The sequence below is a fragment of the Colossoma macropomum genome, unplaced genomic scaffold, assembly GCF_904425465.1.
Source record: "Colossoma macropomum unplaced genomic scaffold, Colossoma_macropomum, whole genome shotgun sequence".
NCBI lineage: Eukaryota > Metazoa > Chordata > Actinopteri > Characiformes > Serrasalmidae > Colossoma > Colossoma macropomum.
In genome coordinates, this window is record NW_023494785.1 from 44,602,406 (window position 1) to 44,629,155 (window position 26,750).

The 26,750-nt window shown below is 41.5% G+C and overlaps 1 protein-coding gene across 2 annotated transcripts in view; it reads right to left on the bottom strand.

Moving 5' to 3' along the window:
- Nucleotides 1-26,750, bottom strand: part of sntb1 (syntrophin, basic 1) — a 46,674-nt gene that overhangs the window by 12,299 nt on the left and 7,625 nt on the right. For both annotated transcript variants that reach the window (XM_036596316.1, XM_036596307.1), the window contains exons 3-5: nt 18,773-18,989; nt 7,518-7,725; nt 2,504-2,640 (exon numbers count right to left, since the gene is read on the bottom strand). In XM_036596316.1, coding sequence (XP_036452209.1) covers nt 2,504-2,640; nt 7,518-7,725; nt 18,773-18,989 — 562 coding nt within the window. The remainder of the gene's footprint in view (nt 1-2,503; nt 2,641-7,517; nt 7,726-18,772; nt 18,990-26,750) is intronic.

A 26,750-nucleotide genomic window follows, 5' to 3' on the forward strand; every position in this document is an offset into this window, starting at 1 on the left:
GCAGCCTCCTTAATCAGGTTATCACCCCCTGATAAACTGATTTCGGCTCTCAGAATATCCTAATTATTATTTCAATGCTGGTAACATTTTTCTGAGGACACTGATAGCAAGTGGATAGTGGACCGCTGATGGCCCACTGATGGCAAAGCTGGCGGTCCACTGGCGTTTTGCTCAGCATTTTACAGGTGGTCCACTCGCGGTTAAGCAGAGTATTAGACAAAATTCCACTTATCATCTCTCATTTTCCACTTACAGCTCAATTTACTGATTTTTCCTTCCTTCCTTTCTTTAGTTACACTTTGTAAATTAGTTTAGTCTTTTTAACAATTTTAATCCAGCACAGTGTCAGCAACAACATTTACTATAAAATCATTTCATATCAGTTCCTTAAGGTGGAACAGGAACATTCAAACAAGAAGCTGTGAAAAAAGAAGCTAAATTCTCGTGGTTTTAACACAGGTAGTATTTTTGATAAGGAGTTTTTGCCTCAAAATATCCCACCCAGAGGTTTTATTTACAGGTAAAAATGTGCGACAGTAGAACATTTCAATAAGGTAGCACAGCTGGTCAGAGCTCGCCACAGCCCGCCTTAGTTTAGTGTAGCTTAGTGACATCAAATTGATGCGCAGCAGCTTTAGCTCACATGTAGCAATATTAGTATTATAGCTCTTTAACGACCTCGTAATTCAGAGGATCCAGTGGTGTTCGAGAGAAGAATGTTCACAGGACAGAATGTATCGGGTTCTGAACATTTTATTTAACACAGGGGGCGCTAGAGGAGATTTTTCGAAAACCCTATTCATTCTGGCCATAGAGAAATGGAGCTCAGACCCGGAGTTCCTAATATGGGCATAACGAGGACTACAGAATAAGGCACAACTACAGTGGACTATGACTAGGCCTGATATGAAATGATTTTATAGTAAATGTTGTTTCTGACACTGAGCTGGATTAAAATTATTTACTAAACTAATTTACAAAGTGTAACTAAAGAAAGGAAGGAAGGAAAAATCAGTAAACTGAACTGTGAGTGGAAAATGAGAGATGATAAGTGGAATTTTGTCTAATACTTTGCTTAACCACTGGTGGACCGCCTGTAAAACACTGAGCAAAACGCCAGAGGGACCACCAGCTTTGCCATCAGTGGGCCGACAGTGGTCCAGTATCCACTTGCTATCAGGGTAGCTAGAAATTAGCTTGCTTCTGGTGACTAGCAAGGATTTGGCCTGCTACTAATAACCACCTCGCATTTAGTTTGCTACTGGTGAGAATAGCGTTTAGCTCACTCCGGGTGACTAACAGCATTTAGCTTTTTATAAATGACTGGCTTGGATTCAGCTCACTTGCTATTTAGTTTGCTACTAGTGACTAGCTAGCATTTAGCTCACTACTAACAAATAGCTTGCCACTTTTGAATCACTATTTAGTTTGCTAGTAGTGACTAACTAGCATGATGACTAGCTAGCATTAGAGTGAACAGCTAGTGTTTAGCGTGCTACTTGTAACTAGCCTGCTTTAGTCTGATAGAACGATGAATGCAGGTGCGTCACACAGCAGAGCCGCTATGAGGGTAACTGACGAAAACCCCAACCAGCACAAATCCAGACCAACAGCACTGAGCTCCAGCTCAGGCTCAACAAAGTCGACAGACTATTTCCACAGTGCTGATGAGAACTGCGCTCCATTTCAGTACTGTTCTGAACGTGCCCTCGTCCACTTCCTCCCGGGGGGGATTCCCTGACGCTGGGTGTTTTTTAAATATACAGGAAAACCTTAAGAGCCGTTCCATTACCGCATTAGTAATGTGAAATTTATTAGATGAACTCTCGCTTATCTGCAGTTTGTGTAGTGTCTGTAGGATCTTTAGTTTGTGCCGAGTCTGTAGTTTGTGTAGTTTGTAGACAGACAGATCAGACAATCAGAATGCTGATGAAATCCCAGTAGATATCTGATGCTCCACACAGAAACGGAGCTGGTATCAGGACTCTGTCTGAGAATAACCCGAAGGTGACAGACAAAAATCTGACTGTCGTGGCTGTAAAAAGCTATAACGGATGGTCTGTGTACAGCTGTGGGCGGAGCTTCTGACGCTAGTGCTGTGTTCAAGGCCGCGTCAGAACTGGGAAGGTGCGGACTTCCAAGTGGGGATAAATCCATTCAAACAGCTTCTCCAGTTCGTAATTCCCGCTCAGAAAGTGGGAATTTGTGAAGCGCTCCGACTTCTGAGAGTTAACCAGACCTAATAAGACATTTCCATTTGTGGCTGATATAACTGGCTCTAAACACAGGAAGATTCAGGGAAAATCAAAAGTCAGTCTGTGTGAGATTTTTCATCAAACTGTCCGGGATCACGGAATTTTCAGCTCCCTATTAACGGTGAAGTGCCACAGTCGCCGTTCACGTTTAAAATAAATGAACCAACCGAGCCACATTTTAACTCTGGCGTCAAAGCTTTTCAGAGCCTTTTATACGGATTCAGCAGCAAAAATGAAAGGCAGTGTACCGTGTAGAGAGCAGAGGGTAAGTGTGTTTGGGGTTGAGCCAGTTTTCCTTCATGCGTGCCATACTGTCGTACAGCAGGAGGTCCTTCTCCGTCACCACCAACACCACCGGCTTCCAGCGCTGACGCTCGTTCTCCGTCTGAAACACAACCACAAAACATTCGTTATTCTTTTCTCTTCAAACAGGAGAATAGATTTATAATTTTAGTTTATAAACCACACAGACTGACTGGTTCGCCGCTGTTTACAAGCTTTCTTTACACTGTGAAACAGACATGCAACTTTAGTGGCTTGAAACTTCTATGAAACTAGGGCTGCACATGCTAGCACATTTATCTATAACAACCATTTAACCATACAAAACGTGAATACAGCTTTAATTTCACTCAAGTTGTATAATGTAGAGTGTCTTGCAACTCATTTGCAACTTATCCACAACAGCTGCAACTTGGTCAGTTTTCATGAACCAGCCAATCAAAATACCGCTAACATCCTGTGATCAACTGTGTGTTGCAGTGATTTTACCGCTGTTTAAAAGTGCTTAGCTTTTAAACACAGTGAAACATACATGCAACTTTGGTTGCTTGAAACGAAACTATGTTTCAGCTAAGTTGTTTTCTTCAAGTCAAATAAAACTCAGCCACAATAGTTGCATTTACATTGTAAAACAAGTTTTGTGAAACAGGCAATCAAAATTCCACTAACACATCACTTGATCTCGTCAAACAACATCAAATGGTTGATTTCACCAGATCAATAGGCATGAAAGTGAAACAGAAGATTACTGGATGGTTGAATAAGAGATCTTATTAACTAGATGTGGTTTTCCAGTTTTCTCGGCCACAACAACCAAAGAGTTTCTATAGGTTAATGTTTCTGTGACCAGCTGGATTAATTAGCCAGCTAATGCTAACAGCTGCTTAAACAGCTGTTTTATTCCTCTTTTGCTCATGATTTATGTATTAAAACAGAATGAGCGAGAACCATAATAACAATATAAACATTCATTTTCCAAGGCTTAACAGAACAGATTAAAACATAAAAATATAAAGAACCTTAGAAGAATATCTACATAAAATAATGCAGAGAATATATAGAAAATAGCAGCAATAACAGCAAAAAAATAGACAATAAAAATGCTACAAATATGCAAATATATAACAACAGTGATACAACAGAAATACTAGCTGCTATTTTGCTAACTAGTGCATTCACAGTGTTGCATGCAACGTTTTTTTTTTTTTTTAATGTAACTGTCAAGTTGCACTGAAATTGTGTTGCATGCAACTCAGAACATGCAACTAGTTACATTAAAGTATCACTAGGTAAAGCCAGACTTACAGACTGGTCACTAAACAATGGAAAAATATTGAAAGTCACAACAGATATATTTTTTTTTAACAGCTTTGTTTGTCAGCCAATCAGATTCTGTATAAAACTATAAATGCAGCAAAAGTAGCCGTTAAACGCAGCTCGGGTCCGGCTGGGTATCTGTGCTCTGTGCCTTTTTAATCCGGTGTGAATTATGAAGCTGTGATTAATGAATTCATCTGAGAGATTCTGTGATGACGCTAATTAAGCAGTGATGCTACTGCGGTTACGACCCCGGAGTCTCATTCACAGCAAGTAATCCACAAATTCTCATTAATACAGCAGCAGAGTCTCGACTCAGACTTCTCTCTGAAGTGATTTCTACAAGTGCGTTTCTAATAATACAGATAATAATCATAATAATAACACAATGGAAATACAGAGCTTTATACAAGACATAGTAAAAATACTGAGCGATAATATTTCTGATATTGTCTAATATTGTCAATATTAAACAGACAATAACAGCTTCAGTTAAATGGTGCTTCACTAACTTACTGTCATATAAATATAAATATAAAACAGACCCTTAAAGCAGATCAATAACAAAAACTATCAGTGTTGAACTCCTTACATGCTCAATAGTTTGTTCGAAACAGCATCCCATCCGGAATAAGGTTTTCTTATAATAACACTTTTGAAACAATGTCAGTGATTCATCAGTGGCAGTGGTGGACAGTAATGAAGTACATGTAATTCGTTTCTGTACTTAAGTAGTTTTTTTGTGTATCTGTACTGAAGTTTTTCAATTTTGTGTGACTTTTTACTTTCACTCCACTACATTTCAAAGTCAGATATCTCACTTTTTACTCCACTACATTATGAGAAATCTGTCCTTCCTTTTGGTTTATGTGTGCATAAAAACGTAACATATCAAAATGAAAGAAGCGCAAAGCAAAAACACCAATCAGGGCACAGCGGTCACTTTGTTTTGAGCTTGTTTTGACCTGTTGGTCATACCGACCCAGTGCAGCTCACGGTTCAACATCAGTGCAGCAGCGTAAAACTTTAGGAGAGTCTATTCAACATAAATGATGAACTAACCTAACTTTGTGTAAACAGACCACAATATAGAAATATGCACTCATATGCAGTTGTGACTGACGTGTCTTTATTCTGAATTTATACAAACACATTTCATTTTATAGTAAATTAGTTTAGGCTAGTTTATGTTTATGAACAGAGACCTACAGATGCAGTTTAGTAAAGGAAACTCATTTGTGAATCTGAGTTTAAAGTTTTTATTAAACTTAAATTTGTAACTAAGTTCAAATAAATCTTAAACTGAAACTTTGCTTGTTTGTAAAAAGTGATTTCAGAGCCACTCAGTTCTACCTGATGGAAACTGTTTGCCTTCAGTATTTTGTGCTTATGATAATTTTAATAGACATCAGCGTCACTAATTAATGACTCTATTAAAAGACTGGTTTACCAAGAGAGACACTGGAGTATTTTCACCTAAAATGAGTTCATATAAGAGTCTTGTTACAAAAATGATAATAGAACATTGAAGTCATAATTAATCTTTTAGTACTTTTACTTTCGATACTTAAGTACATTTGAAGGCGAATACTTTTGTACTGTTACTCAAGTGGAGGTCTAAAGGGAGGAACTTCTACTTTTACGGGAGTAATATTTTACCTTGGGTGTCTCTACTTTAACTCAGGCACATGGTTTGTGTACTTCGTCCACCACCGATCTGTGGGAATTCCATGGAAATCCATGGAATCTTAATATCAGCTGATTTTTTCAGCCTTATGATATATCAGTCAGGCCCATTGATCGCCTAAATTAAGACAGAGCTTTTATAAAGTGAGGAGCGTGGTGTTGTTGTTGTTCCTGTACTGTAATCCTGTTTTTCTCTGCTTTTACCACAAAATCAGGATGTTTTTGTTCTGAACTGTACAGAAGGGCTCCTGGTAGCGAGCCGTGCCGGTTGCGTAAGGGAACTTGGACTCGGCCTCCAGGCCCTCCACTCACTGGAGCCTCTCTTTCTTTTATAATTATTCACGGAGGGCCGGCAGGTCAGTAACAGGAGACAGAGAGAGAGAGAGAGAGAGGGAGCGCTCATTAAAGAACAGAGAGAAAAGAGAAGAGGCCGTTAGTCAGTCTGCCCACAGCACTGTGACGGCCCAGCTCTCTATTACTGCCTCTGCCAGGCCGCGGCTAATGAGAGCGCGCCGAGACAAAGCGCTCTGATACGGAGGCAAACATGCGGTCACGCCATCAACTGCTAACACAGCTAGCCACCACTAACCACCACTACCACTGCTAACACTGCAGCTCCTGGGAAACAGTGCGAGGAGGACGATCTCAAACTGTAACGTTCACTCTTCAGTCCGTACGGCCCACTACAGTGACTAAAAGCCACCAACTAGTCAGCTGCGCTGGTTTAGCCCCACCCATTCAGCCTACAGCAGTTTAGCCCCACCCATTCAGCTACAGCAGTTTAGCCCCACCATTCAGCTACAGCAGTTTAGCTCCACCATTCGGCTACAGCAGTTTAGCTCCACCATTCAGCTACAGCAGTTTAGCTCCACCATTCGGCTACAGCAGTTTAGCTCCACCATTCAGTCTACAGCAGTTTAGCTCCACCATTCAGCTACAGCAGTTTAGCCCCACCCATTCAGCCTACAGCAGTTTAGCCCCACCCATTCAGCTACAGCAGTTTAGCTCCACCATTCAGCTACAGCAGTTTAGCCCCACCATTCAGCTACAGCAGTTTAGCCCCACCATTCAGCTACAGCAGTTTAGCCCCACCCATTCAGCTACAGCAGTTTAGCTCCACCATTCAGCCTACAGCAGTTTAGCCCCACCTATTCAGCTACAGCAGTTTAGCCCCACCCATTCAGCTACAGCAGTTTAGCTCCACCATTCAGTCTACAGCAGTTTAGCCCCACCATTCAGTCTACAGCAGTTTAGCTCCACCATTCAGCTACAGCAGTTTAGCTCCACCTTTCAGCTACAGCAGTTTAGCTCCACCATTCAGTCTACAGCAGTTTAGCTCCACCATTCAGCTACAGCAGTTTAGCTCCACCATTCAGTCTACAGCAGTTTAGCCCCACCATTCAGCTACAGCAGTTTAGCCCCACCATTCAGTCTACAGCAGTTTAGCTCCACCATTCAGCTACAGCAGTTTAGCTCCACCATTCAGTCTACAGTAGTTTAGCCCCACCTATTCAGCTACAGCAGTTTAGCTCCACCCATTCAGCTACAGCAGTTTAGCTCCACCATTCAGTCTACAGTAGTTTAGCCCCACCTATTCAGCTACAGCAGTTTAGCTCCACCCATTCAGCTACAGCAGTTTAGCTCCACCTTTCAGCTACAGCAGTTTAGCCCCACCCATTCAGCTACAGCAGTTTAGCTCCACCTTTCAGCTACAGCAGTTTAGCCCCACCCATTCAGCTACAGCAGTTTAGCTCCACCATTCAGTCTACAGTAGTTTAGCCCCACCCATTCAGCTACAGCAGTTTAGCCCCACCCATTCAGCTACAGCCTGCAGGTTTCTGGTATTGTATGACACACTGTTATTTACTTATTTACTTATAATAAGCAATAAATAATATATCGATTTATTATAGCTATCGCTTTAATAGACATTAATCAGTCTATCCACGGTCAGTACGTTTTTTTTTAGGTCCTGACCTTTTCCGCCAGCCAACCGAGGTAGCGTATCTCTCGATTCCCGCCGATGCCGTTCCGGGCCGCTTGTTCCCGGAGCTCGGAGACGACTTTCTCCAGGAGGCCGGAGGTGACGGACTGCATGGAGCCGAACCAGGCCTGCGCTGAGGCCGAGTCCGAACAGCGCAGCACCACTGTGTGCTTCACGTCCGGAGAGTGTAGCTCCACCTGCCTGCAGAAACACAACGACACACATCAAACACACTGGACACCTTTAACCTGCATCTGCTCTCGACGCAGCTCCGCCCACACAGACACTGTTCTAAAGAGCTCAGAGTTCTGATAACTGATAATATCGGCATTTACTATGGACAACAATTTAACAGGTTCCAGTAGTTTTAATTAAAAAGCTTTAACGATTAATATGACTCAGTTCTCAACTGTCAATTTCATTTACAAAAGTCTTAAACAGTATAAATATGACAGAAGACATTAGACACAGTGTAAATCCTATCAGTGCAAATTCATGATGAGTTTAAAATCACTTACTTATTAAATTTGGATTGTTTTGCATACAATAGTAACTTTCAATATTTTTCTTTTTTTCAGAATTGATCACTTTTGAAACATGAACTCCATTCTGGATATATTTTTATTATATTTTATTAGACTTATTTATATTTCATTCTGGATGTTAATTTCATCAGAACCTCATTCTGGATGTTAATTTTATCAGAACCTCATTCTGGATGTTAATTTTATCAGAACTTCATTCTGGATGTTAATTTTATCAGAACCTCATTCTGGCTGTTAATTTTATTGCATGTTCATTTTTAAAATTAGAACATTTTTATTATAATTTTTATTAAAATATGAAGAGCAATATGATGATATGCATGTGATAATTTTTTTATTTTTCCAAAACGCTTCTTCAATATAAACATTGTTCCAATTTAACAAACGTCATGGATGTGGATACATATCGTAAAAAGTCTTCAGGTATCATGATATTTGCTGTACTGTCCAGCTCCACATCACACACTGCTCCACTCAGCAGTTCCACTAACCAGCAAAACGCTGAGTTCCTTTCAGTTTCCTGCAACAACTGAGTGGAGAAGAACCAGCAGCTGAGCTAAAGATCGCGAGACGTTTAAAGGGCACTGACTGAGCTTAGCGCCGGAGTTTAGCTGAAGTTTCAGTGGTGCAGCGTTTATAATGGGCCGTAACTCCGTGTGACTCTCGCTGTGCTTACAGTGATTAATACATTCCTCATAGATCATCGTCCTGTAGAGCCCCAACCCTGCAGTCCACACAATCATCTCCAGGTGCTCCTGCTGCTAAATATAGCCCCACTTTATTAAGACGGAGAGTTCGGGGGGCGGCGACAAGGCCAGATGGAGCTGAATGGAGTGTTTGCACTTGTCTGGGAGAGAGAAGTTCTTGGACCAGGTCCAAGCAGTTCTCCCTCATTCAGCAGCGACATGGGAACCTTCAGGGCGGTCAGGGACGCCTGGGCCCGATTTAGAAAGTTCAGCAATGGAGGAAAAACTCTCGCTGCCTTTTGTGGTCACAGGAGATGCTGAGTTTTCAGTTCAGTCTGGTACAAACCCCATTCACGGAGTAGAGGATGGAGAGCGCTATCAAACGCCTGACCGCTCCCCAGTCCAGATTTACACCGCTTGTGGAAAGTCTGGCTTCTTCTGAAATCCACAATTAAATCACTGTTACTTTTAGGGAAGTAAGTGATTAACTGGCCAATAAACAACTGTTGGACCTGTGATTTTTAAATAGTTTGTCATTTTAAGCTGAGGAAGGTTTTTGAGTTGTACACATGAGGGCGCTGTAGGCGGTTCTGCTACTAAAAATTCAGTTATAAAACTTCTGGAGGTTCTGGAGCACTTTTCTAGAGAACGATATATAAGAGTGCACAACGTCGAAAACAAACATTCACAAACAATGAGGCAGGCGACCGTTTGGGCCGTGTTCTCTAAGAGAACCTGTGGAGAACGGCAGTGTGAGGAAATCACACAGAATTGTAGAGAAGGATGTGGTGGACGGCCTGAGCTACTGCAGGTCACTGAGCCAAAGCTAGAACCGTTCATCGTGTTTATGTTCATTTAGTTTGGGCTACTAATGAACTTCAGAACTTTAGAATGTAGAACTGTCAGTAGAACATCATTATATGTTCCAGTCATTTCATCAACTTTTTAACTCATATAATCATAAATGTATTACAGTCGTCGGTCTCTCAGTTTAAACAGAACCGGGTCTTACAGGTTCTAATTTAGGGTATGTTTAATATGGTTACAGTCTATCAAACAGAACCGGGTTGTAATGCAGGGTATGAATAATACGCTTTCAGCCCCACAGTTTAAAAAGAACCGGGTTCTTGCATAGGGTATGTCTGATACGGTTTCAGCTCCTCAGTTTAAACAGAACCAGGTTCTTGCATAGGGTATGTTTAATACACTTTCAGCTCCTCAGTTTAAACAGAACCGGGTACTTGCATAGGGTTTGTTTAATACACTTTCAGCTCCTCAGTTTAAACAGAACCGGGTACTTGCATAGGGTTTGTTTAATACACTTTCAGCTCCTCAGTTTAAACAGAACCAGGTTCTTGCATAGGGTTTGTTTAATACACTTTCAGCTCCTCAGTTTAAACAGAACCGGGTTCTTATGTAGGGTATGTTTAATATAGTTTCAGTCTCCCAGTTTAAACAGAACCGATTTTTTACGTATGGTATATCCAATACGGCTTCAGAACCAACCTCTAATGTAGGGTATGTTTATTACGGTTTTAGCCCATTAAGAGAACCGGGTTCTTATGTACACATGTTTAATGCGCTTTCAGTCTCTCAGTTTAAACCGAACCGGGTTCCAGCATAGGGTCTGTGTAATATGCTTTTAGTCATTTAGTTTAAACAGAACCCAGGTTCTTACATACAGTATGTTTAATATGTTTTCAGCACCTCAGCTTAAACAGAACCGGGTTCCAGTGTAGGGTATCTTTAATATGGATTCAGAACCAAGTTCTTAGGTAGGGTATGTTTAATACACTTTCAGCCCCTCAGCTTAAACAGAACCGGGTTCTTGTGTAGAGTGTGTTTAATACGGTTTCGGGCTCCACGCTCATTTATTATAAGGTCATAAATTACTCCGAAAGAGAGGAAACCCACACCAGCAGGAGCTCAATAATGCACACGTTTGTAGATGCACATTGCATGTATGCGAAGGATAATTAGGTTTAATTAGGTCTTGACTGAACAGCTCAGCAGACAGCAGACAGGCTAACAGGCTCCTCCAACAATTTTCAGAGTTAGGCTTTACTAAATTTACTGTGAACCACAAGTTAAGTACTATTGGAATGAGGTTAGTTTTAATGTTAAACAGCACATTCTGTAATATTTAACCTTTTCAACTCCTTGAGACCACCGGTGGTTCCAAAAAGCACTTCGTCATATTCTTCATAACTTTCATATTTCATAAGCTACATTCTAAAGGTGGGGGTCGTATGAGGCTGTAACTGTCTTCTTTCCAGTCAAATAGATGGTGATGTCATTTTAAACCCTTATAATAAAAGAAGCTGAACTCACTATTTTTTTTTCTACTGAAAGTCGACCCATTTTTCCACAAATCTGGGCTATAAACTATAAACAGATGGCGTCTCTTCAGTGATCTGCTCTGTAAACATTATTTTTATAAAATAATACAAAGAGCGTCTCAGATTTTTGGCTTTCAGCAGTAAATTGTAAGCATATAGTAATATGTGTATCATAAAACACATGTTCCGTAATCTGAGGGGAGCTTTTACAAAAATAAAAATAAAATAAAATAAAAATTTACATTTATTTCATGCAGTTACTGAATAATTTGCCTTATGATGTGGTCATGAAAATTCAGATGGACAAACCAAAACATACCCTGGATAATAAGAGGAACGACTTGTTGAGAATAAATCAGAGATGGTGCGGCTGCTTCACTTACGCACTGCTCTCTTTCCAACAAAGAGCAGAAAATGCATCAGAAAACCGACGTTAATCGCTTCCCCATCAATCTCCCCAGCCGTACTGAGCAAACGCTGTGTGATTGGCTTTGCCGAAGCGCGGCCTTCTTGCGACACTACAGTTCCTAAACGAACACGTTTGAGAAACACACTGTGTGAAAAAGTCAGAGGAAGTTCTGCAGGAGCCTCTCTTTATAGACTCTAACATCACTCAGAGCAGCTCTGGGCAGAGCTATTCTTAGTTAGGATCCAAACATGAGCTGCATCCAAACCAAACAAGGGCCACAGATGCACGCAGGACGAGGGAGGTCTGCGATAAATCCATCAGAGAAGAACCTCTCCAGCAACGTCCCGTCCAGCTCTCCTGCACTAAACAGCTGAATTTACAGCCACATCAGCAGCAGGTCCCACGGCCAGGACAACGAACGGGGGAGGGTGACAGAAGTTTTCCAGAGATCGTTCTGTCCATGGATTACGCTAAATAGCGCCCCCTCCTGCGGACGTTTAGTGTGGCAGCCTTCGGAAAAAAGTTAAACTGCTGCAAGTTTACTTTAATCCCACTATGTAGCCTTGCTTCTATATCATGCTATTGTTAGCTTAGCCTCTGCTCTTTGCCCTATACATGTTCAACCAAATACAACTTTTTAGTTTTAATACAATTCATACAATCTTGAACGTATTACGGTCGCCGGGCTGAGCTGGTGGGCGTGGTTCTTAGAGTGGGAGTTTCTCAAATGATGGAGTCAATGTCATACCAACATTTAGCATGTGGGATTGTGGGATTTCTCTTCATGTGTGTTTCATCCCGCTCCCGTCTGCAGTGGGCTGGTTTCCCGCCCGCTCCCCGAGTGCACAACGAAAATTAGTCCTGGGCTGCAAGATATTTTGGCGGGTTCCTCTACCTCACAGTTTCACTCAGTGCATGAATGTGCAGCTCAGTAAAGCATGGAGTTTGGAGGCTGGATCTTGACTCCTATGTTTTTGTTTGAATCCACAAACTGAGGCAGGAGGAGAACCTGTAGGATCGCAGATGGATGGACCACCAGTGCAGGACTCACCGGTAAAAGAGAAGACTGAAAACAGAAGGACGAGCGCGGACGAGCTGGCAGAAGGAGGAAGATGGACGGCGTAAAACAGGGGTGTCAAACTCATTTTATTAAAGAAATTAAGAAATCTCAACAAATCAAGTCACTGGACAGCTAAACACGCTCGGAGGAGACGCTAAACGCCAGTTCTGTTACATCACGTGCTCCTCACAGAGCAGGTACCATTCGGGTGGTGGATCATTCTCAGCACTGCTCTCACTCACTGCTGTGTCTGATCCACTCAGACCAGTGCAACACACACTAACACACCACCACCACGTCAGTGTTACTGCAGTGCTGAGAATGATCCACCACGCAAATAGTACCTGCTCTGTGAGGGTCCATGGGGGTCCTGACCACTGAAGAACAGGGTAAAAGGGGGCTAACAAAGTATCAGAGAAACAGATGGACTACAGTCTGTAACTGTAGAACTACAAAGTGCACCTATATAGTAAGTGGAGCTGATAAAATGGACAATGAGCGTAGAAACAAGGAGGTGGTCAGAATGTTATGCCTGATCGGTGTGTGTGTACATTATATACATATATATATATATATATATCAGACCCCCAAAAACAATCATAAAGAAGCAGATATCAAGTAAGGTTTATCATTATTGCTTTGACTGTGACACATATAGACCTTAAGTGTCTCTATTTTCATGCAAAGTTGGAGTTTTTGGCTGAAATGCTGGCGAATGTGAGAGTAACAGAGCATCCCTGCATTATGTGTGAACACAGCCTTTGTTTAGTCCTTTTTAGGGTCATAAATGTGGTCACATCTGACCAATTTGACCCCATCGGCCACAACATTTTCAAATCAGACCTCCCTGATGCAGAGCGTAGTTACTCAGAGGGTGAATTTATGCCAACATAAAACAACCTTTAGTCATATACGGTAGAGCGAGTATCCCTTTGAACACTCTCTCCACCATCTAACACAGAATACTGTACTGAGGGACAGACAGTCTCTGATTATTGCAGCACCGCGCTGACAAAATAACACGACGCCCAAAAAAGGGTTTTGTTTTAAGAGCGGCAGATTAAACCTGTTTTTAACCCGCTCATCTGTGGAGCATCAACTTCCTCCCAGACTTCCTGTGCACATTCAGGTTAATCTCACTAACCACAATGCTCATTTTTCTAACAACCTCATAAAGAAGTGAAACAAAACAGCAGCGCACGATCTGAAACACAATGAACAGAGGGCTCGCCGACTCCTCTCGCATCCAGATTCAGAGGAAATCAGTCACCGTCATCAAACTACCGTCACATTTGGAAGAAAAACCAGAGCGAATAAATGTTCTAGACTTCAAAGGAGACACATTTCACTTGTTTATCATTTAATCTGTATTGAGTATAGAAGACACACCTTAATTCAGTGCTTTTACTGTCGTTTTTACATGTTCGACATTGTAAAGCTTGTTTAAGCTGGAATCATGAGTATGTCCCAGCCAAGCGTGTCATCACGAACCAATAGGTGATGCAGAACCTGAGTAATTTGCTCTGAAAGGAGCTTTTGTTCAGGTTAAGGCAATGCTAATTTTTTTTTGCCTGGTAATGGCATTTTGCCTGTTACATTAGCATCAAGCTAATGGTGGTTGACGTTTAGACCGTAGCTGCTCTCTGGGGGATTTCTGGTTAGATTTCTGCTCCCTGGACGATTTTTACGCACTACGAGCTTCAGCATTGGGCGGTCCCGCTCAGTGAGTTTGCATGGTCTGCTGCTTTGTGGCTGAGCTGTTGATGCATCCACTTCACAGTAATAGCACTTACACTTGCCCGGGGCAGATCTAGCAATGCAGAAATTTCCCAAGCTGACTTGTGGCAGAGGTGGCCTATGACAGAGTCACGCTTAAAGTCACTGAGCTCTTCAGTTCGACCCTCTACTGCCAGTGTTTGTCTATGGAGACTGCAAGGCTATGTGCTTGATTTTATCCACCTGTTAGTAAGGGATGTGGCTGAAACGCCTGAACTTAATTAGGAGTGTCCACATACTTTTGGCCATGTAGTGTACAACCCAAATGTGGCCAAACTGGCTGATTAGCCATCTTGTTTCCTAGCTATGTTTACCTAGTAGATACTGGTACACTGGTTAGCTACAGAGAGCCTGTTAGCATCAATGAAAAGAGCACTTAATCGGTCGCAGAACTTCGTTAGCGATGTGTGATATCACTGTTTACACTGTTCTGTCCATCTGCGACGTCCGTATGTAAAATGCCAGCTTCAGTGGTGAAAGTATGAAGGCTGGGTTGGTGGGGCGTGGCTATTTCAGAGTTTCTCAAATGATAGAGCCAATGACACAAAAACACAGCATGTTTAATAGTTTTTGCTTTTATTTATTTATTTATATTTTATTTAAATAATATACATTTTTACCATTTTTTAATTGTTTTTTGAGTATTTTCTTACTAAATATTTTTATTTTACCAATTTTAGCTTTAATAATTTTTATTAGCTTGCATTTTATTTGTCTTTTTTACTGATTTGATATGTTCCCATGTTCTACCTTTTTATTTTATGTTTATTACTCCTTTCAATCCTTTGTTCTCCGCTCGGTAGGGGAGTCATCTTCAATGTACTGCGAGTTTAAATAAGGTTGATTGGCTGATTGATTGATAGCAATTAGCATATATGTGAACATATGCAGTTTTATTTGCTATGTCTCCTTTAATGTAAGTCAGTGTAGTGAGACTGAGCGCTTTCTGGGTCGTCTGTATCGGTCCATTCATCATCAAACGTAAAAAATACATCTTTATAGTCTGGAGATTTTTTTGCTTTTTCTATTTATAATGTTTATATTGTTAATTCATCACCATTTCCACGTGCAAAATAATCAATAGTCCATCTGCAATATTCCATGTTCAATTCGTGTAAAATATCCTTACAGTGTGAATATTTATTTCTTTTCTATTTATAATGTTTATATTGTTACATTTCCATGAATAGTTTATGTTTGATAAGCATGTATGATAGTTTTTTTTATCTTTAGTATTATCACTGCAGTCAGAACCAAACCTCGTATCTCCAATTATTTTTTACGTTTTTCAATTTTTGCCATAATTTGAAAATAACTGTTGCTCTTTACATTGTGTGTAAATTTCTTGATGAATGGACCAAAAGAAATGACCCAAAATGACTTAGAAAACCTTTTGGTTCCATTGACTTACATTAAAAGTGAAGTAAGTTTTTTCCTTCTCCTGTAAAGTTAGGGTTAGAGATACATTTTGGAGATACAAGGTTTTGTCTATACCGTATATATATATATATATATATATATTGTATATTGATTGATATATTGTCTATAGAGTAATAAGTAACAAACTGTAACCTTGCTAAGCAATTAACAAGGTTAATTACCTTGGTACTTCCTTTCTTGAGTGCACTGCTCTCCTTTTGCTGTTGCAGCACTGTAAATTTCGCTGTGGGACTAATAAAGGATTATCTAATCTCATCTTATATTAAATGTATGAGGAGTTATGAGTTTTTCATTTTTAACCAACTGCTTTCACATCTGCAGGACCTCCTGCTACGCGTGGTCAGTTAACGATGGCGTGCGGAGGTCAGGCTGAAGGAGATTTTCCTCTTTTCCTAGAACTTCTGAACCACGAGTGAACTTCGAAGTCGTCATTAACGTGGGCTTTGATGTCCTCGCCAGCTTTGATGTGGAGGCTGACCCACTGAAATACATAAACACTACTAGCTCCTTTGACCTAGTCACGTTCAGAGGTGGACAGAAGATAAGAGCGAGTGTGCAGAGCTCTATCTGGACAGGATCTGAAGCCAGGAGCCATAAATTAACCTTCCACCCTCTGAGGGAAACCTAACCTAATCAGCTCTGATCCACCACCTCAACAATTTCAGTACACAATCTCTTTAATTTAGCGTTTAATTAAAATTCTGCGTCTCTTAATCTGATCTGTGTCACCGTCTTATATATTAAATTAATACTCATAGTTTCCTCTATTACCATTAAACTTTATCACCTGTTTGTACAGCAGGTGAGCTGCCACCTCTATATTAACAAAGATATTATTTATATTATTATGTCGCTAACCACCAATTATGGCTGCGTTCACACTACCAGGCTGAAGTGGCACAAATCTGATTTTTTGCCCTAATGTGACTCAGATCTGATGTTTTCAAGGTTGTGTGAACACAAATCTGATCTTTTCAAATCCGACCTGAGTCACTTTCATGTGTGGTCATAGATCAGATACGTATCTGATTCGTGGCCATGTGACCTTAATGTGACGCTCAGATCGGAATTCATGTGCTGTTGTTCCACTGCGCGTGACCATCATTCAGCGTTACCATGGTAACAGCGCCGAACAGGAGTTAAAGCCTGTAAACGGTGGAAAAGCAGCTCATCTCACCTTTTTCTCCTTCGTCTCGCTCTAATAATGAAGCTGAGAGCTGATCAGAGTTAATGATCTTCTCAGCGAAGCTCGTTCTGCTCGTTAGTTTGTGCTGATGATGAACGTGATTCATTCACACGACGTTACTGAGTAGGATGAGCTCATGAGGGTCATTTCAGGACGCCGGTTCGTCACATTAATGACAGATTTGAGTCACTTACCTAAACGAGTGTGAACCATCGAGTCAGAGAGATCGGATTCGAGCAAAAAATTGGATTTGAGAAATGAGGCCTGTACTTTGAACATGGCTTTACACTCCCAAATGAGCAGGCCTGGAAAGGAGGAGGTGTTTCTTTTCACAGCTTCTAAAATTAAATACATAACAGCTAATTATATCTTCAACTGGACTTTCCATTCATGAACTACAGTCACTCTGAAAGCTGCTGCGCTGACTGACCTTCATCACTGAAGTGCACGTTACGAGCCTTCATGGCCATTCAAGATCTTTCTGCCATGCATATTCACGAGTGACCTACATCCATCATTAACGTGGACACTCTTTCCCTTTATTCCAGCTTCCATTCTTTTCAGGAGACTCACTTTCAGTTCCTCAAAGAATCTGCAGACACACCTCCAAAGTTCAGTCTTAGAAGCTGGTTGATGATTTTCTGAAGTAATCAAACACATTCAGTGGTGTTGAGGTCTGGACTCTGGGGTGGTCAGTCCATTGTCCAGCTTCTTTGTTTGATGTGTCCGTCTCCTTTTCTCAGTGAGGTTCTTCTTGACAGCTACACATCCTTTCAGACCCACAGCGCTGAGTCGTCTTCTCTCAGTGGAAGGATGGACAGAAACACCTGTGGATGTTTTCAGATCTGAAGCAGCTTGATTTTCTCCTCTCTCTCAGAGATGAAAGCTTTAAGTGCTGTTTATCTGATGGGGGCAGGTGGTTCCAGGTGGTTGTTAGGAGGCACATTTTCTCTGGAGCTTTTAATCAGTTATTTGAAACTCCCTGACTTTCTCCTTCTCTATGCAGGTGAACTATCTTACATCTTATGTCCTCACTGGGTTTTAGACTGGAGGAATGGAAGAGTTAAAGTGGCAGTGGGTTCACAAAAGGAAAGAGTAGACAAATTAAATACTATGATATTTAGTGAGGCTGCTGTGCAATTTTAAATATAAATATAAACTTCTGGCTTTTTTTCCTGACACTGAAAAATGAATAACTTATGCTTAATGGCACTTTTGAGTGGAAATTATATAAGGGGTCTGTGACTTTTACACAGTGCTTACACAGTATATCTGTGCCCTGAAACAACCTGCATGCACACATTTTATCAAGTTAAAGCCACTATTGACCCACTACCCACATTGGATGATGACCACAGCGATATGAGCCTGCACAGTGATGCACTGAATCAGATAATCAGCTGATCTAGGAGCACATATACAAGTACTGTGTGGATCATATGAACATTATAGAGGCTTTTTAAATGAAACAGTAGAAGCCATATCGCCCCCTACACTTCCTGTAGTGTATTACAGTCTGTCAGAGTGACTGTGTGGATCATATGAACATTATAGAGCTTTTTAAATGAAACAGTAGAAGCCATATCGCCCCCTACACTTCCTGTAGTGTATTACAGTCTGTCAGAGTGACTGTGTGGATCATATGAACATTATAGAGCTTTTTAAATGAAACAGTAGAAGCCATATCGCCCCCTACACTTCCTGTAGTGTATTACAGTCTGTCAGAGTGACTGTGTGGATCATATGAACACTATAGAGCACGTTTTATAAATGTTCCACTAACTGGCCAACAAGTGGAGGTTTTCACCTGTTTTCTGGGTCAGGTGTGGTCATAGCCCGGGTGACGTAGCACATTCTGAGTGGGATGTATCTGCGGTCTCCCTGCAGGGACAGTGAGGGAGGGGTGGGGGTGTCTGAGTGGGGGCTGCCGAGGCGAGGGGATTCTGGAGGGGGCGTTTCCCATCCGATCTCAGACACTGGAGAGCCCTTCTTCACATATGGAGTGGCTTCTCTCATGTACTTCACTGTGAGAACACAAGAAGAAAAGCTGTGGTTAGAAGCTTCTCACCTCAGTCAAGAGTGAAAAGAGGAAATCGCTGCACTGAAGCACTTTTACAGCCACTGAGGAAACCAAAGCATAACATAATCATACTTTACATGAAATTATATCTCTCTAACAGAGTGGCATCCGGTATCAGGGCAGGCCAGGGTACAGTGTTCTGTAAAGTGCGCCATGGTTAATGATAAGTTTATGTCCCATCACTACATTCCTAAATAAAGGAGGGCTCAGGTTTAGTTAGTGAGTTAAAAGCAGAAAAATCACCAAACTCTGCTGATCACTGATCCTCCAGAACCGCAGTTCATCATCCCTGAGCTAGAGGGATCTGTAAATAGTGCAGGTCTGCTGTTACCGCCCAGCTGTCATAACCCAGATGATAAAAACAGAATTATAACTGAGGCTTATTGATAAACATCCATCTGAAGTACAACTACACCACAGATGTAGGAATCTGTGGACTACACCTGTGTCCATAGTGATGCTACATCCGTTTCCACAGTGATGCTACACTCGTTTCCAGTGACATTACACCCATTTCCATAGTGACTCTACACTCGTTTCCACAGTGACACTACACCTGTTTCCATAGTGATGTTCCACCTGTGTCCATGGTGACACCACACCCATTTACATAGTGACACTACACCTGTTTCTATAGCAATGCTATACTTGTTTCCATAGTGATGCTACACCTGTTTCCATAGTGACTCTACACCAGTTTCCATAGTTATGCTATACCCATTTCCATAGTGATGCTAACACCCGTTTCCATAGTGACGCTACACCCGTTTCCGCAGTGACTCCAACACCCATTCCCATAGTGATGCTACACCCGTTTCCATAGTGACCCTAACACCCGTTCCCATAGTGACGCTACACCCGTTTCCATAGTCATGCTATACCCATTTCCATAGTGATGCTACACCCGTTTCCATAGTGATGCTACATCTGTTTTCATAGTGACGCTAACACGTTTCCATAGTGACCCTAACACCCGTTCCCATAGTGACGCTACACCCGTTTCCATAGTGAAGCTACATCTGTTTTCATAGTGACGCTAACACGTTTCCATAGTGAGAGTACACCTGTTTCCATAGTCATGCTATACCCGTTTCCATAGTGACGCTACACCTGTTTCCATAGTCATGCTATACCCATTTCCATAGTGACGCTACACCCATTTCCATAGTCATGCTATACCCATTTCCATAGTGACGCTACACCCGTTTCCATAGTCATGCTATACCCGTCTCCATAGTGACACCAACACCCGTTTCCCATAGTGGCGCTACACCCCTTACCAAAGTGACGCCACACCTGTGCCCATGGTGGCATCCCACACATTTACATAGTGACACTACACCTGTTTCAATAGTGACTCTAAACCTGTTTCCATAGTGACACTACACCCGTTTCCATAGTCATGCTATACCCATTTCCACTGTGACACCAAACCAGTTGCCATAGTTACGCTACATCCATTTTGGAGTTACTCATTTCCGTGGTCATGCCAAACCCTTTTCAATCATACTACATCTGTTTACATGGCCATGTTACATCCATCGCTTACACTAGGAGTAACGAGTTATACGAAGACGCATCTCAGTACTGACTGAATGCTTTGTCTAGTAAAGATAAAGACAGAAATGTGTTTGAAATATTAAAACGTATAAAAAATTTGATGATAGGACAATCCATTCCATCCATGTCAACATTAGACTCACACTTCCTACTTTATTTATTTTCATGTGTATGTGGGGTAGACGAGGCTCCAGCTTCACAGTATCACCAGCACTTTGAACACCAAAACCCCACCACATGTGGTGATAAGCTTGTTTTCTGAGGATTACCCATTAATGCCATTTATCCCAGATAGACAGGAAACTGAAGGCCAATTACTTCGATTCTATACGACTGCCTGATCCTGAGAGTGGAGCCCTCGTCACGTAAGCGCACTGCAGCCCCTCCGACACTGTCACTACAGGCGTTTAGCAGCGACTTCTGAAGAGAAGAGGTCACTCAGGAACAGCAGTAATGCATGAGGGCAGAAGGTTAAACCAGCCCACAGAGTTATTAAAACCCATTAGCATGAAGAAAATGTCTTCACTGCTGCAGAATCAAGGACCTGACCGCTGACTGTGGCAGAGGGTCTGTCAAACATACTTCCTGCCACTGCATGTGTGTGATTTTTGTGTCGGGGTAACTGTTAATATATTCCAACCAGCACATGGAAAAGAGGAAAAGACCAGCTGCTCATCTTCAGCGTTCCAGCTCGCAGGAGACCACTATGCTTTCTTTAAGAGGGTCAAAAGTTCCTTTATGATCCAAGCAGTCGGAGTTGTGCGATAACTGACACGACAGATCACTGGTTAGGCAACTAAACATCAACCAAAATCTCAATTCAGGCTCTATTTTTGATATTCTGGCCACATAGGAACTAAACTCTACACCTGTTTCCATGGTTACACTACACCCATTTTCATGGCCATGCCACTACCATTTCCATGGTCCCCATACTCATATCCATAGTTATGCTACACCAGTTTCCATGATTAGGCTACAACCATTTCCATCACCACTACACTTATGCCCACAGTTATGCTACACCCGTTTTCGTGGTTATGACACATTTGTTTCCATGGTTACGCTACAACTATTTCCAGGGCCTCTATACCGACATCCGTAGTTACACTGCACCCATTTCCGTGGTTATGCTACAACTATTCACAGGGCCGCTATACTCATATCTATAGTTACGCTACACCTGTTTCCATGGTTATGACACACTTGTTTCCATGGTTACGCTACAACCATTTCCAGGGCCTCTATATCCACATCCGTAGTTACACTACACTCATTTTCGTGGTTATGCTACAACTGTTTCCATGGTTACACTACAACCCAAGGCTGCCACACCCATACCCATAGTTACACTACACTCCTTTTCATACTTATGATACACTTGTTTCCATGGTTACACTGTATCCATTGCTGGGGTTTCTGAGGTTTCCATGGCTGTGCTACAACCATTGCCATGGTGACACTCCATGGTTATGTTACACCCAAATCCATAGTTACACAACACCCATATCCATGGTTATGCTACAGCCTTTTCCATGGATAGGCTACACCTGTTTCCATGGTGACGCTACATCTATTTCTATGTTAACGTTACATCCATCTCCACTGGAAGGCTACATCCGTTCTCATGGTGACACCCAGATGTGGATGACATGGCAAAATATAATACTGCAATACTTCAAGAAATTTTCACGGTAGATGGTATGTCACGGTCTTTATATCATCTGACCAGTCGGAACAGAGAAAAAAGAGCCAGCAGTGCAACAGTTTTTAAAATGCTATCAAAACTGTTAGCAAAATGACTTTTATTCAATATTCGGCACAAAATCCAGTTAAACAGGACTAATTTTGCTCTCTTTATAATGAAACATGCAGCTGGCCAGTGTTTTACAAGTAATGAAGATATACATGATATGTTCAGAAAAGCATATTGTATCGTATTCTGACATCATTTATCATGATAACGATGTTTATTGTCATACATCATATGTATATATATATATATACAATGTCAGGGTATTTTTTATCTTCTGACGCTGTTGTGCATGACTGCTCTCTAATAAGCGTGAGTGTGTAATGTACAGTAGTCTGACTATAGAGTCAATAAAAAGCTTGTTGACATAACGTGCTTACGTAACCACTGTACCTCACTGCCACAAACGCTGAGCTGCTACACAAAGCTGGTAAAGCACATTCAAAGTCAGTCAGGTAAAGGCTGAACCAGTCATCTGCTGGTTTATGATTTTGTACAAGAATAAACCCACTGAAAGGCTGTGTTTTCACTTAGCCACACCCACACTGATCACAAACATGTCAAACAGTCCAAGAATCTCTGGATTTTACAGTACAAGCTCACCCGATATGGCAAAAGTGACCACATACCACAAACTGTTGACATTTCCTTTTATATAAACGGACATGACGCCGGTAACTGAAGGCCACTGGACCAAAATCCCACAGTACTTGGCTGTAAGTAATGCTGGTTTGGCAAAAAATAACTGCACAATCAGATCTCATGACCGACAGTGCAAAACTTGGAACAGTGTGTCAAATGTAGCTGCAGGTTAAAGTGGGTTCAGTGACCTTCACTTGAAACACTACTGCTCAACACCCACAGTCCACAAAAACACAGCACAGCTGGAATTCTGTTCACTCTGGAAGAACTTGTTGCTCTGCAATCTCAAGGACGAGCTGCAAGAGCAGAGCTTCAATCCGCACAAATACATCCCACATTCTCCAGTCCAACCCGACCCACAGCACCCAGCTCCGTTCAAACTCTGTCCCAAACCCTTTCTGAATACTTTCTCAGTGATAGCCTGACAAAATTCAGTCTGAACCCAACAAAATTCAGTCTAAACCCAACTTTAGCCGACAAAATTCAGTCTGAACCCAACAAAATTCAGTCTGAACCCAACAAAATTCAGTCTAAACCCAACTTTAGCCAACAAAATTCAGTCTGAACCTGACTTTAGCTGACAAAATTCCATCTGAACCCAAATTTAGCCAACATAATTCAGTCTGAACCCGACTTTAGCCGACAAAATTCAGTCTGAACCCAATTGTAGCTGACAAACTTCAGTCTGAACCCGACTTTAGCCGACAAAATTCAGTCTGAACCCAACAAAATTCAGTCTGAACCCAACAAAATTCAGTCTAAACCCAACTTTAGCCAACAAAATTCAGTCTGAACCCGACTTTAGCTGACAAAATTCCATCTGAACCCAAATTTAGCCAATAAAATTCAGTCTGAACCCAACAAAATTCAGTCTAAACCCAACTTTAGCCAACAAAATTCAGTCTGAACCCGACTTTAGCCGACAAAATTCAGTCTGAACCCAATTGTAGCCGACAAAATTCCGTCTGAACCCGACTTTAGCCGACAAAATTCAGTCTGAACCCAATTGTAGCTGACAAAATTCCGTCTGAACCCGACTTTAGCCGACAAAATTCAGTCTGAACCCAACTTTAGCCAACAAAATTCAGTCTAAACCCGACTTTAGCCGACAAAATTCAGTCTGAACCCAACAAAATTCAGTCTGAACCCAACAAAATTCAGTCTAAACCCAATTGTAGCTGACAAACTTCCATCTGAACCCGACTTTAGCCAACAAAATTCCATCTGAACCTGACTGTAGTGAAAGTCTCAATCACATTCTGCCTCTCTTGTCAGACAGTGAGAATGAAATACTGCTGGTGATCATTTTGGATCATTACTCTGTTCCTACATTCGGATTTTTATTGGAAAGCGTCAACAGCAGCTGAAGAATCCTGTTCAGAGAGAATTCCTGATATGCTTTCCTCCCTAATTTGATGATTTAAGAGAAACCGGTTACTCTAGTCTCCAGGCTTCTTAGGAATAGTCTGTCTTTAACGAGATGCAGGACACGCCGCTTTAAACACACACGTTACTTTACTCTGTGTATCTGCAACCAGGACACTGAGAACAGTCTTACATTTTGTGTGAAACAGCCTTGGGCAGTGAAACTAAAGCACTCGTCACCTGTTAACCCACCCATACATGAGCGCTGCACGATATACTGTCTGTATCGATAATTTTCAGTTTCATTAATCAAACTTTTCTGATACATTTAATGGAAAATGAGTATAATATCCACCCAATACTGACCATAAAACAAGCGGCTTGTTTTTAATTTTTTTTACTGATGATTTTCAGGATCTGACAGTTAACTAAAGTGAAGTCATTTACTGGAAGCTTTAGATTGTTTGCTTGTCTTAACAGCGTGACCTTTGACACACATACAAAACAAGCATTATTAGAAATGAATAACCGGCTCTAAATGTAGGTATTGTGATATAAACTGAGTCTGTTCTACAGTTTCTCATTAGGCTGAATGAATAACTGACTCTAAATGTAGGTATTGTGATATAAACTGAGTCTGTTCTACAGTTTCTCATTAGGCTGAATGAATAACTGACTCTAAATGTAGGTATTGTGATATAAACTGAGTCAGTTCTACAGCTTCTCATTAGGCTGAATGAATAACTGACTCTAAATGTAGGTATTGTGATATAAACTGAGTCTGTTCTACAGCTTCTCATTAGGCTGAATGAATAACCGACTCTAAATGTAGGTATTGTGATAAACTGAGTCTGTTCTACAGTTTCTCATTAGGCTGAATGAATAACCGACTCTAAATGTAGGTATTGTGATATAAACTGAGTCAGTTCTACAGTTTCTGCTGACACGTGGAGTGAATCACATCCGAGTCAACGTTATTTTGGCCTCGTCTGGCTATAATTATCATCAGTACGTCACACTTTGAGTCATATTATTACTGAACGCGGGCCAGGAGTTCCAGCGTGTTTCATCACCCGTGTTTCATTGTTCCGGCCTCTGAGGAATGTTTTCACTTCACGCTGGAATTGAATGTTTATTTAAACAGCAGCGCTCGGTGCCTGAGGCGTATCTACAGGTCCAGATGCTCCAATCCAATTTCTCTGAGAGAATCCCGGCACTATTAATCTCCGTGTAATTAGTTCTGCTACAATAGGAAGCACCGTAGCGCTCCGTGTGCCCGAACTTATCGGCCCGAAACATCAGGTGTAGTCCATAACCGGCGCTTTGTGTGCTGTTCGTTTATGCGGTCAGAGTCATTACAGCCTGTTTGATTCGTGGAGAATGGCAGGCTTTGTTTGCAGAGGAAGAAAAGACGTCTAATTTGAGATACGTACGTCGGGATGTGGGGTGTTGCAGAGCAACAAAAGGCTCCTTGTAAAAAGCCCTAATTGCAGACTTTTCCTCTTCCTCCGCCTCACTGACGAGCAGATATCGCATCACCAAAGCCCGGCGCACCGCTCCGCTTTAATCTCGCCGCGTACCTTCACTCAGATGTCCTGTTCAAACTTTTAACACGGCTCCGAGGATCTGTCAAATATGACAGACGTCCAACATTAGCAAGCGGCAGAGAAGAGTCAACAATGGGAAGAAATGATTGACGGAAAAGGATAAACCAAACCTAAACACTGAGTTATTTAACCCGCCCAATTCCTTTGGGCACAGCTGGCCTACAAACGTACTATATACTACTTTTACATGAACGCAAACGGTTCAATATTACTTTAACACAGAAATTTAAATAAATGAAACAGTAGAAGCCATATCGCCCCCTACACTTCCTGTAGTGTATTACAGTCTGTCAGAATGACTGTGTTGATCATATGAACATTATAGAGGCTTTTTAAATGAAACAGTAGAAGCCATATCGCCCCCTACACTTCCTGTAGTGTATTACAGTCTGTCAGAATGACTGTGTGGATCATATGAACATTATAGAGCTTTTTAAATGAAACAGTAGAGGCCATATCGCCCCCTACACTTCCTGTAGTGTATTACAGGCTGTCAGAGTGACTGTGTGGATCATATGAACATTATAGAGCTTTTTAAATGAAACAGTAGAAGCCATATCGCCCCCTACACTTCCTGTAGTGTATTACAGGCTGTCAGAGTGACTGTGTGGATCATATGAACATTATAGAGCTTTTTAAATGAAACAGTAGAGGCCATATCGCCCCCTACACCTCCTGTAGTGTATTACAGTCTGTCAGAGTGAACTAAATCAGAATGAGGACTGTACTGTGAATGTAGCCTTAGACAGCCAGTTAGGCACATCTAAGCAGAACGTTG